This window comes from Melanerpes formicivorus, unplaced genomic scaffold (assembly GCF_026170545.1).
Source record: "Melanerpes formicivorus ecotype bairdi unplaced genomic scaffold, bMelFor1.0.p_v2 SCAF_8, whole genome shotgun sequence".
NCBI lineage: Eukaryota > Metazoa > Chordata > Aves > Piciformes > Picidae > Melanerpes > Melanerpes formicivorus.
The window spans coordinates 25505089-25522286 of NW_027142360.1; the positions used below are offsets into that span (position 1 = coordinate 25505089).

General features: G+C 43.7%; 1 protein-coding gene across 2 annotated transcripts in view; it reads left to right on the forward strand.

Annotated features, from left to right (window-relative positions):
- The window catches only part of CDK17 (cyclin dependent kinase 17), a 96494-nt gene that overhangs the window by 72306 nt on the left and 6990 nt on the right, over nucleotides 1–17198 (forward strand). For both annotated transcript variants that reach the window (XM_068142779.1, XM_068142780.1), the window contains 9 exons: nucleotides 3806–3931; nucleotides 7396–7452; nucleotides 9366–9480; nucleotides 10382–10476; nucleotides 11856–11918; nucleotides 14894–15017; nucleotides 15895–16015; nucleotides 16528–16625; nucleotides 16943–17048. In XM_068142779.1, coding sequence (XP_067998880.1) covers nucleotides 3806–3931; nucleotides 7396–7452; nucleotides 9366–9480; nucleotides 10382–10476; nucleotides 11856–11918; nucleotides 14894–15017; nucleotides 15895–16015; nucleotides 16528–16625; nucleotides 16943–17048 — 905 coding nt within the window. The remainder of the gene's footprint in view (nucleotides 1–3805; nucleotides 3932–7395; nucleotides 7453–9365; nucleotides 9481–10381; nucleotides 10477–11855; nucleotides 11919–14893; nucleotides 15018–15894; nucleotides 16016–16527; nucleotides 16626–16942; nucleotides 17049–17198) is intronic.

Below are 17198 nucleotides of genomic sequence, written 5' to 3' on the forward strand. Positions count from 1 at the left end.
GGCAACCAGCACCAGAACAAGAGGACACAGTCTGAAGCTGTGCCAGGGGAAGTTTAGGCTGGAGGTGAGGAGAAAGTTCTTCCCAGAAAGAGAGTTTGGCCATTGGAATGTGCTGCCCAGGGAGGTAATGGAGTCACCATCCCTGGAGGTGTTCAAGAGGGGATTGGATGTGCTACTTGAAGCCGTGGTTTAGTTGTCAGGAGGTTTTAGGTATTAGGTAATAGGTTGGACTTGATGATCTCTGAGGTCTTTTCCAACCTTGTTGGTTCTATGAAAAGCTTTCTTGGGTTTAGTCATCTTCCTTGATTTAAGGTTTGTTGGTTGTGTTGGTTTTTTTTTTACTTTGTGGTTTGGGGTTTTTTTTTCTGATAGCTGCTAACACACCATCAGATTCAGTTGGTCATTGGAATTAGTGGGACAAAGTCCTCTGTCCAGAAAGTGTCTTTTTCATTGTTTCAGAGAATTCCACAGAGACTTATGAGAATTAGAAATGCTTTTTTAAAACCAGCAGTTTCCTGCCGGTGCTTACACTCCCGCCAGGCATTGTGCCAAAGCAGCAGCCAGCCATGGGGCTCAGAAGAGTGAGTTTGCTGCTGCTGCAGCAGCAGTAGCAGGCTTTCCAGAAAGAGATTCTTTCCAGTGAGGGTGGGGAGACACTGGAACAGGTTGCCCAGGGAGGTTGTGGATGCTCCCTCACTGGAGGTGTTCAAGGCCAGGCTGGACGAGGCTTTGAGCAACCTGGTCAAGTGCATGGTGTCCCTGCCCACAGCAGGATTGGAACTGGGTGGTCTTTAAGGTCCCTTCCAGCCCAAATCATTCTATGATAAGTTGACTTTGGGATGGCTGCACTAGCAGCATGAGGGTGCAGAGATGCATCTATCTAAGAGCATACAAAGCCTGGGGTTGTGTAAGGCCAGTTACTCCTTAAAGGCTTCCCCCAGGCTTGACAGCCACTTTGGGCTGGTCAAAGGGCTGTTCTGGACCCTGTGATGTGGTGTTCAGCAATAAAAGCTGAGGGGAAGGAGGAGAGGACGTCCCTGGCTTTTGCATTTGACTTCTGCTTCCCAAGCCACTGCTGGGCACACTGAGGTCCAGCTTTCCAGCAAGCAGCTGAGCACCTGCCTGCCAATTAGTCAGTTCCCTTTTCCACTCCACTTGGGCACACAGCTTTCACTTTCTCTGCTGAACTGTCATTACCTCCACCCACAAGTCTCCTCACTATCCTTCCATCTTGTCTGCATCCCAGGGGAGCATGAAGCAAGTGTACATCCGGGTACAGGCTTGGCTGGTTGCCCAGAGAAGAGAAATTCTTTCTAGTGAGGGTGGTGAGACACTGGAACAGCTTGCCCAGGAAGCTTGTGGATGCCCTCTCCCCAGAGACATTCAAGGCCTGGTTGCATAAGGCCTTGAGCAATCTGGTCTAGTGAAGGTGTCCCTGCCAGTGCCAGAGGGGTTGGAACTAGAAGATCCTTAAGGTTCCTTCCTACCCAAACCATTCTGTGTATCTGTGAGTAAGTCTGTTGTCATCAGCTGAGCAGGTTGCCTAAAGTGTCAACAGAGTGCTCAGCCTTGAGCACTCAAGGCTCAGAACTGGTTGGTGTGGTCCTGCTCTGGCAGGGCTGTTGGACTAGATGAGGTTTTGGCGTCCCAGCCCCCAGCACTCTGTGATTCTGTGGTAGGGTTCTTGCTTTCCTTTGTAACATAATCTCACTTAAATTAATTGGGGGTTTTCAGCTGTATCAAACTCATGTAATTTCAGCTTCCAGTTTTTCTATTTAGCCACTAGGAAATGTGTTTATTTCTCTTATGCACATCTAATGAATCCCCTTTCATGTTGCTGTGTAGCATTTAATTATGACTCCGTTCTTTTCCCAAGAGGTGTTTGCTTCCATTATTGCAAAACCAGGGGGGGGATTAAGGTAGTACAGGCAAAGGGGATGCACTCATTTCTGCCTTTCAGGTATTTGACTTTGCAGTCTGAACAACTTTCTTTAATTTTGCCTATTTTAGGCAGTTAGGGAAGGGACAATTACAATAAAAAAGATGATTTTGTGTATGTGACTTTATATATGCAACTTTATATGTAGCCTTTCAAAGATTTCTGTCATGAAAGGCTTCTGACTGGTAAGTAACAATTGCAACATGTGGTTTTAAACAAGAAGTCTTGCCTTGGTTAACAGTGCAGCACAGCCAAATGCTGGTATACCATAGGGCTTACTGCTAGCTCCCATTATAATTAGCTAATTCCTCCACTCAGGCAGTTTGAAAATTGCCAATTTTGAGGGAAAATCTGAAATCCCCAAGCTGAAAATGAGTGAAGAAATAGGAAGCTGCCATAACAGAGGCAGCCTTTTGTTTTCTTCTAATTGAACTTCAAGCTGCTAGCCAAAGAGCAGCCCTGCTTTTGTTTAATGACAATTTCAAAGTTCTGTGCAAAATCAGAAGCACAGACACTGATTTTTTTGCAGTTAGGCAAAGAAGCTGATGTTGGGCAGCAGAGTAACAAGAGTTTTGTGCTCTGGGGCTAAGGAGGTGTGAGAAGTGAAAGGAAAACAGGAGGGTCAGCTGCCAGAAGTTAAAGCTTCCTTGGCATCTCTCCAAAACCTTCTGCCTGTACCCAGTGGCCATATGTAGATGAGTTGTCTGGGCAATCCATATTAGGACCTACCTGAAATTCAGCTACTAGCCAAATCACATTATTTTTGAGTACCTCTTTTTAACTGATGTTTTTTTGCTCAGACATTGCTGCAGGCATGTGCACAGATTGTGCATATCCAAGGTTCAAATACATTATCAACATTGAAGGCTTAGCAGGCTGTCCAACCAAGATCTCAGGTCATGAAAAATCTGATGATCCAGTTCTTTAGCAGACTAAGCCAATTTAGCTGCTGGCTTCCCAGGCTTGCTCTGCTGCCTCTCTTGCCCTCTGTTGAGGCTGTGAGCTTGTCTGACCTTACACTGAACCTGTTTGGAGCACAAAGCTGGCAGGAAGCTGTGCACTTCGCCTGAGATAGTTTCTTGATGATTTAGCATGCTGAAATAGTTCAAAGCTGCTGCTGCAAAGACACAAGTAGGAACACATGGCCAAGCCTGAGGGGAACCCAGTGTAGCTGCCAGCATTGAGGTTAACTCAGGATGCCCAGAACACAGAGCTGGAGATGTGGTAGGTAAGGCAGGATAGGGTAACATCAAGAAGAGCTTACAGCCCTCAGGTCAGTATTGATTAAATCTGAGGTCCACCAGCAGAAATCTGGAGTTGCCCTCTTCTGTTGGAAAGAAGTGTGAAAACTTTGGTGGTTCCAGAGGTATCCTGACTTCAGGGTAGAATCTGTGGGAGTGGATTTTGTAGTTTGATAGAGTGTGATTTACCTGGATAAACTCCCTTAACCAAGATACAGCTCCTGATGCTTTGGAAATTGCTTCCCATTTGTTGTGAGTCTGGATGTATTGCTCTTTTATCTCTGTGGTGGTTCATAGATTCATAGAATGGTTTGGGCTGGAAGGGACCTTGAAGATCATTTAGTTTCAGCCCCCCTGCTATAGGCAGGGACACCTCCCACCAGCCCAGGTTGCTCAAGACCTCATCCAGCCTGGTCTTGAACACCTCCAGGGAGGGGGCACCCACAGCCTTCCTGGGCAACTTATTCCAGTCTCTCCCCACCCTCACTGGAAAGAATTTCTTTCTAATCTCCAGTCACAATCTGCCCTCCTCAAGCTTAAACCAGTAACAGTATGGGTGTTAAGATTTGTCAGGAAGTTCTGAGCTGTGCTTGACCTTCTCTTTTTGTGCCCTTCTCTCCTGCAGGATTTGAACAAGCGCCTGTCCCTGCCTGCTGACATCAGGATACCTGATGGCTACCTGGAAAAGCTGCAGATCAACAGCCCCCCCTTTGACCAGCCCATGAGTCGACGTTCTCGGAGGGCATCACTGGTAAGTGTAACACATCTGCCTTGCGAAGCCAACCCCTGGGAAAAAGCCAACAGTTTAGTGTTCTAGGCTGAAGCTCTGAGCTGCATGTCACCTTTTACAGGAACAGTATTAAAAGAGAAGGAAAGATTGGGTTAAATCTCTGGAAGTAATAATAATCATGGAGCAAGCTTAAAGCTTTCTGCCAGAATTCTGTAGCTTATGAACAGCTTAGCTGCTGATGCAGCACTGGAACTGAAGAATAGACTTCCCCCAGTCTTCTCTTTTACCCTGATCTTGTGAGACTCCATCTCAAATACTGTGTCTAATTCTGGTGTCCCCATCATAAGAAGAACACAGAACTCTCAGAGCAAGTCCAAAGTAGGGCTGCAAAGATGATCCAAGGGCTGGAGTAGCTCTGCTGTGAGGATAGGCTGAGGGAGCTGAAGTTGTTCAGCCTGGAGAAGACTCCAAGGGGACCTTAGAACTGCCTTCCAGTGCCTGAAGGGATCCTACAGGAGGGCTGCAGAGGGAATTTTCATGAGGGTGTCTAGAGACAGGACAAGGGGGAATGGTTTGAAGCTGAGGGAGAGTAGGGTTAGCCTGGATCTTAGGAAGAAGTTCTTTCGTACAAGGGCGGTGAGACTCTGGAGTAGACTGCCCCAGGGAGCTTGTGGATGCCTACTCCCTGAAGTTGATCAAGGCCAGGTTGGATGAGGCCTTGAGCAACCAAGTCTAGTAGAGAGGCAGGCCTGCCCATGGGATTGGAGTAGATAGATGTAGATAGATGATCTCTAAGGTCCCTTCCACCCTAAGCCATTCTGTGATTCTCTGCTCAGCCACTGGTGAAGTACCTTTTGTGTAGAACCTTTGCAGTGGAATATTGTATTTGAAGGCAGGGGGGGATGTTGTCCTGTATTTCTAAATCCCCTTGGCTCCTTTAAAGTTGAACCCTGAGAGCAGCTGAAGCTCTCTCTAGAGAAGACAGACAGAAAAACAGTGCCCTCTAATGAATATGGGGTGTGTGTGGAATCAGCTTTCAGGGCTTAACAATGCAAAATGAAACCTACCAGCAGTGCTGTGGTAATGCAGGCCTGCATTTACTGCACTGGCATTCCATGATTGCAAACTAAGCTTTGAGAAGAAGAAATTCAAGGACTTAATATTCTGAGATTGTCTTTGCAAGCTTGCTAGCAGTCTGTTAATTACAGTAGATGAGTATTGTGCTCTGCTTCAAAGGCATGTCTCTTTTCAAGGCTCAGTAAGAATCAAAGGGGGAAAAAAGGCTATAAAAAGTATCAAGTGAGGACCTGTTCCACTTCAGTTCTGGTGGTTTTCTTTGAAAAGCAAGAAAATAAAGAGCTTTTAGAGTAATTGTGTGTACATGTATTGCATGCACAGTAGCATAGGTGTGACTCTTAGCACCAGCCATTGGAGGCAAGAGACCAAAACTACTGTGCAGCAGTGTTTCTGTCTAAATCAAAACAGACAGATGGGTATTTCACCCCCAAAAAGGAGTGATTCAGAAATGATTTCGAAGGAAAAATGAGGTTGATCTTAGTCTGAGGGAATATAAACATTGTTTTTCTTATGCATGCTAGGCAACCAGAATGTCATTAAAATATTAAACCCATTGAAAGGCAGTTGTTGAAGAGTATCTGTCCTCTGTGTGCAGGAGATGCTGTGTGATTTTGTTCTCTAAAGGTGATATTAGTCTTGATGAACAGTGTTCAGGTTCCTTAGAAGTCAGACTTCCAAGTTGTATTCCAGGCTGCCTGGCAATAACAAGGTCAGTGGTTATGAGTTCTCCTTCAGTTTCTCCTGTAAAGTAAGCAGCCTATCTTTTTAATTCTAATGCCGTCTAAGACTCACTTCAAGATGTGTTTAAGTAGGTCAAAATGCTCTTTGCTAACACTGTACCTGTGTCAGTGGTATGCTTAGAATCTCACAGGGGTTGTCAAATCCCAGCTCTGCTGGCATTTTGGGATAAACATCTTGGCTTGAACAGGCTCCTGAACATGCTTGGTGGTAAAGTCTCCTTATTCCTGTTTAAAATATGGCAATTCTAACACATTTAATACAGCAGAACTGCTTTAAGACTTTGATAATGTAATTATGTGCCCTTTTTTTCTCTTAGGTATGTCAAATATGTTCACAGACAAAATCGTGCACTTAATTCAGATACAATTTCATGCATTTGTTCTGAAAATTAAGTATTAATGCAACTTTTCTTATTCAGCCAGCTTTCTTATACCTTCCTGCTGTGTTGATGCCAAATCTTAATACAGTCAGCAGTACTCATGTGACACTATTACCATGCAATAATGCACAGCTTGAATATCCACCAGATTGTTAGGAGCAAGTCAACATGTTCTGTTGTGGACATAGGTGCTGGAGCTACTCTGAGGTCCAACCATTATTCCTTAGAAAAAAAAACAGCAAGTGGAGAGCTGTTTGTGGAAATGGAGGGAGGAGATGATCCTAAGGGGTAAAACCTAGGTTCTCTGTCTTAGTGTACATTCAGTTGTCAGTAAAGCAAAACCCCATGAAGCCTGTGGATTTGGGGCTTTCACAGGGTCCAAGCTATAGGTGCATGATGATTTGGTTTAAAAATAGACATGTTTTCCATGTCTGCTTTGAGCATTATTTACACATACAGCTTTGGTGTAATTGACAGTGGTCTGAGGTGAAAATAATTGTAAGAGATAAGTATTAAATATGAGAGAAGCTAGTGGGCTTGAACAGGAAGTGAGCAATTGAGGTCATTGCTTTTTTCCTGTTCAAGTCCACTAGCTTCTCTCATATTTAATACTTAATCTTCTCTCAGTGCTCAGAAAAAGATGTTCTGTAGGTAGGCAAGGGGTTCTGGCTTGCACTGCAGAGCTGAAGTGGTGACAAAGAAGAGAAGGTGAATAGATCCAAGTAAAATAGCACAAAGACTTGAAATTATGAGTCATGAAAAACAAATCATGGAGACAAAAGCTGAAGCTTGTGAAATAATGGTAGGTAAGGATTTTACTGCCAGGGTTTGAGACTGGAAAATATTGAGAGGTTAAAATGGGAGAGGGAACATGGAGCTGAGATCTGGAGCACAGCAGATCAGTTGTTTTGGAAGAGGCAGCATCATGTGGTTCTACTGAGCAAGAGAAAGGATAGAATTGTTGGAGATGACTTCTATGCTTTAAGCTGGACTAGTAGTAGCAATCAGATCAGAAGAGGGGGGGAGAGCAAAGTGAGAGGGTCCAAAAGTGGAGTTCTGGTCTGAGTGTAACTCAGTCCTTGGATTCACAGTAGGCTAACAGGCTGAGCATTAGGCTTGGGTGCTGGAAAGCCTTTATGTCATTGCTTTTAAAACAGCAGCTTTGGGCAGTGTTTGGTCAGGTCCTGTCAGGTATTTTTCTGAAACAAAGTTTAGCTTGCTGATTAAATGAAGTATAAACAAAATGATCAGTTTCAGTGATTGATTTTTCCATTTCTTTTCCTTGCAGTCAGAAATTGGATTTGGAAAAATGGAAACCTATATCAAATTAGAAAAGCTTGGAGAGGTATGTATAGCTTTCCTTTGAAATGGTTACTGCTTTGGTACCAATGTCTTATGGAAAACTCTACATAAGTGTTAACTGAACATCTCCATAGCCCATTGGATTTATCTTCTCAGCAAACCAAACATCATCGTGCTTCACTAGGTCACTAATGTTCTGTGCACATAAACTACATAGGAAAACCATCACTGAGCTGGGGAAGAGCAAGACTCCTTAGCCAGTGATCTGTGGCCATCTTACATAATCTGGCTTCATGTGCAGAGAGTCAAAATTACTCTGAAGATAATGAAAGCAGTGAAGTCTGCTGTCCTCCTGCTGTGAGTTAAGGCATTGAGGAGCACTCAGGCTGAACAAGCCAGCACTTGCAGGGAGCTGGCAGCAGCTAGCTGTGTTCTGGTTGAGAAGCCTGCAGAGCTGGGAGCTGCCTGTTGAAGGATGTGACACTGAGTTTGCCTTTCTTTCTGGGAGGGCAGCAGTAGGCATCTCTACCTCCATTCAGCACCTGACTTCAGAGAAATGATGCAGTTCAGGAAGGGCCAGATGTCAGTCCAGTCCAGTTTGATTGAGGTTGTCCAACAGGACCAAAAATGGACAAGGAATACTGGAATGGGACACACCGAACATGGGCTCCCCAGTTCAGAGAGTCCAACAGAGGGCTATGAGGGTGATGAAGGGACTGGAACATCTGTCTGATGAAGAAAGGCTGAGTCCTGGGGCTGTTTAGCCTGCAGAAGAGAAGGCTGAGGGGGAATCAGCAATGTTTGCAAAAACTTTTAAGGGTGGGTGTCAAGAAGATGGGGCCAGGCTCTTGTCAGGGGTGCCCAGTGATGGGATGAGGGGCAACAGATGCAAACTGGAACACAGGAAGTTCCACCACAACATGAGGACAAACTTCTTTACTGTGAGGGGTGCTGGAGCACTGGAACGGGCTGCCCAGAGGGGTTGTGGAGTCTCCTTCTCTGAAGACTTTGCAAACCCCACTGGACACATTCCTGTGTGACCTGTCCTAGGTGGTCCTGCTCTGTCAGAGGGGTTGGACTCAGTGATTTCCAGAGGTCCCTTCCAACCCCTACCATTTTGTGATTCTGTGGTTGCAGAGGGAAGCAGGGCTGCTCATCAGCTCTGCTGTGAATGGGCCTGCAGTTAGTCCTCAGTTTGCAACACTTCCATTTCCAGATACATTTATCTTTTGGTTTGCCTCTAGTACTTGTTAGGTGGATCACTGGACACAGCAGAACGTTGTGTGTCTTTGGAAGGATGTTAATGTAGGAGCTATCAAGTCATGGCTGCTGGTTTACATTACCTCACTTGCAGTGGACACCAGCAGGTGTGTGCTGTAACCTAGGGCAATTTCTGTGACTTTGGTGCTTCCTCTTTGCAGTTGCTGGGATTAGTTGTCCCTACTTGCTGGTTTGTCAGAATTTCTTGTCCTTATGCAGCAGGCCTAGAGAGTTCTCAATCTCTTGTTGTCTAGGGAAGAAAAGTACAATAAAATTGAGAAAGCTCCATAATACTTACTGTTCATTACCTCAACCAAAATGAAGCTGTGATGACTGCCCCTCCTTGGGGGTTGCAGCCTTCAGAAGCATAACTGCAGGGATACCTGAGCTAGTTTTAATCAAACAGAGACTTTCAGGAGGGTAAATGATCCCAGCAGTGAACTTAGTGACCCTAATGCTACCTGATCTGACTTCTTTGGTAGCTGTGCAGTGTGTGGCTTTCCAGGTAGAGTTCATGTGCATCCCTTGTGACTTCTGTGTCATTAGAACTGTGCTTACAAAACACATTTGTGGTTTAGCATACATCAAAAGAAGACAACTTAAAAATCATTCATGAAAGCCATTAAACAGAAGTGTCTCTTTTCCTTTCACTGAAGGAAGAGTTTGGGTGAGTTTCCTTCTTCTCTCATTCTGTAGGGTACTTATGCTACAGTTTATAAGGGGAGAAGTAAATTGACAGAGAACCTGGTGGCTCTGAAAGAAATCCGCCTGGAGCATGAAGAGGGAGCACCATGCACAGCCATACGAGAAGGTGATCACTGGGACGGGGGTTTGGTCACTTCCTAAGAGCCTCAGGTTTTCTGATACTGTAGGTGCTTGGCTAGGTGGGAGATTAATGAAATGGCAGTTAGTTTTGGTGAGACTTTAGGTGTATTAAGAGTTAATGTTCACAATGTATTCACTTTATGTAAACATAAACTTCGGTGTTCTCAGGTGCAGTATTGGAAAGGGATGATTGGCTAGGATTAGTGAGTAGCTTTCAGGGCCACAGAGATCATCACGGGGCTGGAGCAGAGGCTGAGGGAGTTGGGGATGCTCAGCCTGGAGAAGAGAAAGCTCCAGGGAGACCTTAATGCTAAATTTCAGCATCTGAAGGGGATCTTCAGCTGGGGAGGGACTCTTCAGAAGGGCTTGGAGTGATAGGACGAGGGGCAATGGTTTGAAACTGGAGCAGAGCAGATTTAGGTTGCATCTTAGGAAGACATTCTTCACAATGAGAATGATGAAGCATGGGAACAAGTTGCTCAGAGATGTGTTTGAGGCCCCATCCCTGGAGACATTCAAGGTCAAACTTGATGGGATCCTTAGCAATCTGGTCTGGTCAGAGGTGCTCCTGCTCACTGCAGGGGGGTTGGGCAAGGTGACCTTCGAGAGTCCCTTCCAACCCACTGCACTCTGTGTTTCAGAATACATTTTCACAAATGACTACTTCTGCCTGAAGTACATAGTTCAGGAGATATTTACAGTTTGTTACTCAAATATCTGTTTGGTCTTTTGATTAAAGTCTTTTCTTAGTAACTTAATCTGCATGATGTTCTTCAAACCAGCTTTTTTAGTTGAAAATCAAAACCTTGCATGTGTGAACTTGCTAGAAATGAATTTACTGCTCTTGGCTTTTGCATTCATTTTGGGCTTGCAATTCTCTTTTGCAGTGTCACTGTTGAAAGATCTGAAGCATGCAAACATTGTTACCTTACATGATATTGTGCACACAGACAAGTCTTTGACTCTGGTTTTTGAATATCTGGTAAGTGCTTAAAAATACTGGAGAGCTTTGCTTTCAGTTTATTGTTTCTAAGAAAAACAAACCTAACAACATCCTGTACTCTTCTTGAAAAATCCTGGGACTGTTAAGAGTTTTCTCCTGCATCTGGAATTACTCTGCTGAGAATGGGAAAATTGTATTTAGTTCTTAAATTGGCTGTAAATTAGCAAATACTGTCCTGATTGTTTCATTGCTCAGGGGGTTTGAGCACCTCTACTAAGAGGACAGGCTGAGGCAGCTGGGAGTGTTCAGCCTGGAGAAGAGGAGGCTCCAGGGAGACCTAATAGCAGCCTTCCAGTACCTGAAGGGGGCCTACAGGAAGGATGGAGAGAGACTGTTTGCAAATGCCTGCAGTGACAGGACGAGAGGCAATAGCTCCAAACTGGAGAAGGGCAGATTTGGATTGGATATTATGAGGAAGTTCTTTCCTGTGAGGGTGGTGGAACACTGCAACCGGTTGCTCAGGGAGGGGTTGAGGCCCCTTCCCTGGAGATAGCAATGTGAGGCTTGACAGGGCTCTGGGCAACCTGATGCAGTTGGGGAACTGACTGCAGGGAGCTTGGACTGGATGACCTTTGGAGGTCCCTTCTGGCCCAGATCATTCTATGATTCATAGCAGCAGTGATCTTCCTGAGCCAAGTGTCAACTTGTACCACAATTGGTAATTGGAAAATAGGATAATCCCATAGTTACTCAAATGATGCTTTCCTGATGCAACTCTTCATAGTACAGCCCTTGTATCTTGATAAACAAAGAGTGCTTGCTGATAAAAGTATCTTGATGATACTTTCTGTGATGCAACTCTTGCCAGTTAGCTAAGGACAAAAGAATACTTTAAAGCAAACAACACATCCCATCATTTTGTAGCAACCTCTTCAAGCAGCTGTGCACAGTTGCATCTCTCACCACATGGTTTAATGGCCATGGTGGTGTTAGGTCAGTGGTTGTACTTGATGATCTTAGAGGTCTTTCCCAACCCAAACAGTTCTGTGATTGTAGGCCTAACTTTCTCACTGAAACTTTATCTAATGATACTTGTTTGTATAATATACTGGGATGTGTAAGCAGAGTAAGAGGTGAAGCAAAACTCTACTTCCAGTATTACTGAAGAAAGTAGTACTGTGGCACACACAAGGTGGAGAAGACAGCAACAAATGATGTTGTGTGAGATGATGCAGTTTGCTGGGAAATGGGTATTTAGATCCTCTGGAAAGCCAGAGTCTTCTGCATGCTCAGGCTGTCAGGTTTTCTATCACTGAGCATCCTTTGCAGAGAACTCAATTTTCTGATGAACTTTTTGGGTTCTGAAAATAATCTCTTGTCCACCACTCTGCTAAAGATCACTGCTGATGTTTTGACAGGACAAAGATCTGAAGCAGTACATGGATGACTGTGGGAACATCATGAGTATGCACAATGTAAAGGTGAGTGGTTTCAGTGGCAGTGACTATCTTCCAGCTTTCTCTCTCCCAAGAGTTTTCAGGGGACATCATGATCAGGAGCTATATGCTTCAGTGCTTTAAAGAAAAAAAAGAAAGTGAAGAAACTTAACTTCCTTTTTGAGCTTTGGGCTTGGCTTAACTATACTGGACATTAGATGGAGTCTTTTCTTTCTTTGTTTTGATGACTTGAAGTGTTCAAAGCACCAAAACATTCTGTAACTTCATATATGTTCATTCTCTTTGAGCTTAGAGATTTCAAAATTCCTAAGACATAATAGAGTCATAACTCTCTTGACCTCTTCCTGGCCTTCCATTATTTATTGTTAAGTTTGTGGCTTGGTCTGTCCTCAAATAAAATTTATATATGCACATTGAGGAAAAGGTAGCCTCAGACATGAATGTGGGTTTGGATGTCACTGCCTTCCACACAGGTAAGAGATGAGTATTACTTACTTAAGGGCGAGTGATGTTCATCTTCCCATTAGTAACAACATGGAAATGATTTTATTTAAGGTTTAGTTGCCTGTTTCTTTTAACTCTGGCTGTGGCCAGGTCAAGTAACTCAGTTTCTGATCTTCACCTGTCATGTAACAAGCAGGGTTTGATTTGGAAAATGGGAATCACTCTTTATACTCCTTGCTACTTAAGGCTTTTAAATAAGATTCCAAACAAAGGACAATGCTATCTGGAAATGGTGAAGGTATCCAAAGAGGTTAGGTTACCATTGTCACCCTGCTGTGTTTGCACCTTCAACAGCTCCTCCTCATGTAAGGGGGATGTTTGCTGCATGGTAAATGTGTTTGAGAAACTTTCATGTCCCTTTTAAAAGCCTGACTTTAAGCTGTGACCCTGAAGAGCAAAACCATGAGAGTGTGGCAGAAAAATGCCTTTTATTCTTGTCCAGTAGCACATGGCACAGATGTGGTTGTCAACACGATGTACTAAATCCTGTGGAATGGTGGGGTCTGTGTGCATTCCAGCAGGGCTGGCATCCTGGGCTTTGGCTGAGCTGAGAAATCTCTTCTTACCTGAAATGTGTGGGGATTCAGTCTAGATGCTGCTTAGTGTTTGGTGAGCTTTCCTAGGGAAAGACATCTGCCCTTTACCTAATCTGGTGCTTCCTTTGAGAGTCTGCAAAGGGCAGGATTTTCATTCGTCCCTACTTCAGAGACACAACAAGAAACGCAATTATGCTTGTGTTTTTAATTAACTGCAAGTTAATAAGTAGTGCTTTAAGCAGCAAAAAACACTAATAATAAAGAAAGGCTGGAAGTGGGAAGCTGACTCCTATAATAAATGCAGTTAGAGAACAGGCAGAATCTGCTTGTGGTAATCCCAGCTAAGCAGAGAAAATGTTTTCCCTTGTTTGCCTCTGGTTTAAGCTGTGCCCAAAGAGCAGATTTATATGGTCAGTACCTTTGGCACTGGGAAAGCAGAACAGCTGCCTGCCTGTGGTAGCTGTAGCTGCTTGCATTACATAACTGTGGGGGCTTGGGTCATCATTAACATGTGAGGAACCTCCCTGTCATCATTCCTTTCACATTCCTCAGCTAATTTTAGGCTTTTTTGAGTTTTAACAAAATGAGTAATATAAAGATGTCTGTGATCTATGCAGGATTCTAGTTTCAAACCATATTTTGATCTAGCACATGTCTTCCTGTGCAGTTGCAAAAGTATCCCTGCCAACTGTGGTGAAGATCCACAGTTTCTGTAGAATAATCTGCTTTGCCTTCTTGCTTAATCCTTTCAGTCAGTGCACGCTAGAGGCAGCTCTCCATCTCCACAGCAGGCCTGAGAACATTACTTGGGGCTGACTACCCCTGCACCAGCATGAGAACATGAAACAAAACTTCTTCCTTCTCATTCTGCTCTTTGGAAAAGAAAAGAAAGAAAAAAAAATAAATTGATCCCAATTCCTTTTTTTTTCCTTCCCCTAGAGCAGATGAATCCTGTGTAAGGAGACTGAGAACAGATGGATGTCAACTACACCTGCTGTGTATTTGACCAGTTTAGGAAAAAAGGATGTGGTGGTGTCACCTGGTACCAAAACAGTGTGTTAGGAAATTGTCATATAAAAACATGCTGGTGTTTCTTCTCAGCCCTCCTGTTACCTGCTGAATTTGCTTTCCATTATGCTCCAAGCTTTCTCATTGTACCTTTGATCATCTGCACTGGCTGAGGAGTGTTTCTGCTAAATGCCAGCAACAGCTACCCAGACTCAAAGCCTTTATCCACAGAGAAACTGCAAAATAGGGTTTCTTAATGCAGAGGCAACAGTAAACTTGTTTGGCTGCCTTCTCTGTCTATCTATGTGCAGCATTAATATCACAGTATACCGTGCATGATCGAAGCTGCTTGCTTGGCTTGCCTGTTCCAAAGGCCTAAAATAAACCTGTGTGTGTCAAGGTGAGGGGATGAATATAGATGCCAGAAGCTGTTGGGCTATTCTAGTAATCCTCATTTCCCCATTTCTGCATGGTTGATGAATCCAAGTGTAATTTTCCAGTAGCCTGCCAGAACGTTCTTCACATAGTTTTGCACAGTTGGATAGGAAAGATGCTGAGCTGTGCTTTCAGAAGGAATTCTGTGGCAGAAGGAAATGTGAGCATAGTCAGGGATCATGCCTTCAAAGACATCAGTGTGGGGAAGAGCACTGGTAAAGCCTCCTTAACAATAAGCAGCTGTGTGGTTCTCTTCAGTTAAGCAGAACAAATTGCTCTGAAAATCTCTGTTGTAAAGGATGGTGTTAGAGCAGGGCATTAGCATCAAGGGATTGTCAGTCTGTAAACAATGAGGAGGAAATGCAGAATGTGTTCATATGGAAGAACAGCATCCTTGTGGAGAAGGATTTTTGGTCCTGCTTACCCAATACTTAACTCCCCAGCACCCTGTTTTAGCCATGTGATCTGCAAGATTAAAGCTTTATTCTTAATTTCTATACATGTTCTCTTTTGTAGCTGTTTTTGTACCAGATCCTCCGTGGTTTGGCATACTGTCACAGAAGGAAAGTGTTACATCGAGATCTGAAGCCACAAAACCTGCTCATTAATGAGAAAGGAGAACTGAAGCTGGCAGATTTTGGTATGGCCTCATTTTGTAACAAGTGTTTTCTCCACCCCAGCAAAAAGGGAGGCATCTCTCCTCATACAGGAAAGTTGAACTTGTGCATTCTCAGGTGGAAAATGAAAGTCAGCCTTTTACAGGATGTTAGTAATATGGTTGCTTGACTTGTGGTTTGAAAGTGGCCTTACAGCTTCCTCTGAACCTGACAGTCAGGGCCTTAAGGTGAAGCTCAGGTTGTTTTTCTGAACACTCCACAGCCAGTCCAAAGCAGAGTAACCATAACAGGTGCTAAATGTCCAGGTCCTAGTTGTCAGGTGTTACTTGACCACAGCAACCACCAGGTTCCTGTAGGACTTCCAGTAGGAGGGGGCATTCACAGTTTGCTGCTGTCTTCTGTGTCATGAAGATCTTTGAAAGTTGTCCTGCCACTGGTTTTTTTTCCCCATGTGTGAATGAAAGTTGCTCAGAAGTTTGTATCTAGCATGATAGACCTGGATTAATTTTTTTAAGATACTACAGTAGGATGGAAACCTCTTACTGATCCACCACTGATTTGGTCTGTTGCCACCATTCCATTCTGTGTTGCCTTCTGCCCCTTGTAATGAAGGTTTTGCACAGGGGGAAGGTGTCATGGTGATCTAATGCTTTGCTGGTTTGACATTTATGGGATTGCTCCCAAGTTTTGATCTGTTTACCTGTCTCCTGTGCTTAAAAATGCTGCTCATGAGCTTACTGTAAATACTGAGAGGCCAAAATCACAAGTGCTGGGAGTGTATTTCTTAGGGCTTTTTCATGAGCATTAAGGAAAGATCCTGAACCAGTGCAATGTAATAAGGGTGACTTGAGAAAAAAATAATTCAGCAACCTACACATAACTCTTTCCCTTTTCCTCAAGGACTGGCTAGAGCAAAGTCTGTTCCTACAAAGACATATTCCAATGAAGTTGTCACGTTATGGTACAGACCCCCTGATGTTCTCCTTGGATCTTCAGAGTATTCCACTCAAATTGACATGTGGTTTGTATAGCTTTGTCTTCATTGTCCTCAGTCAAGATGGAAAACGTGGCAGTTGTACAGTAGCATTCAAACACCTCGCTGAGTTCTTGAAGGCTACAGCTGAGATTGGTAGGGGAAGGATTGGCAGGCAGGGAAGATGTTTTTTCTCTCTGAAAATGCATCAAATACAGGTTAAAAAGTTGCTGTTTAAGAGTAAGCAGGCATTAGGCTCTCAGAGTGTTAGACCAAATAAACATCCTCCTAATGACATGGGAACATATTTTACTATGAACTCTACTACAGCTACTAAAGGTGACAGCTGAAGGAATAAGGTACAATAGAGCTATGACAGGTTTTGTTTAGTCTCTGACAGCTCTTTTGTTGCTCCACATCTTTCAAAACAGCATTTTAAAGCCACATGTGGCTAGCAACTAATTTAATAATTTGGTTTAATTGAAGAGAAAGTCTTTGAGGGTTGAAAGCTTCGATTGTGGGATGCTTTGTGATTTCTCTTTCTCTCTGTTTTTATCCAGGGGTGTTGGATGCATATTTTTTGAAATGGCATCAGGAAGGCCTCTCTTCCCTGGTTCAACTGTTGAAGATGAGCTGCACTTAATTTTCAGACTTCTGGGTAATTGGATACTTTCAGCAGTAATGTGAATGCTGTCTGATTGTTCTCTTGAATGCTTTTCCCACAAACCTGCAGGTCTTTATCTGTAGACAATGATATTGTATATTGCAGTGCAGTTAAGGTCAATGAGTGTAGTCCTGATGAAAAATGATTGAGCTGAGTGCAGAGCTGACTTTGTACAACAGAGAGTCATTGGCTGATTCATTTTTCCCCTTCCTTTCCTGTTCAAATTGCAGGATTAAATTCTTCTTTAGTTTCAAGTTGTTCCTTTACATGTTTTGAAAGCTCAATTTGTTGCCTTTGTTTTTTAAATGCAGGAACTCCATGTCAAGAAACATGGCCAGGCATTTCTTCCAGTGATGAATTTAGAAACTATAACTTCCCTAAGTATAAACCACAACCCCTCATCAACCATGCACCAAGGTACTTAGTGTTTTATTAATGGAGGAGATACATCCTGGTGGCTTTGCCTGTTTGTAAACCTGAATGTGTGTCCAAGTACAAGCTGCTGCTGAATGCTGGAGAAGTATACATCAGGTGTGCTGTTCACAGGTTGCATCAGGTTGGAAGGGA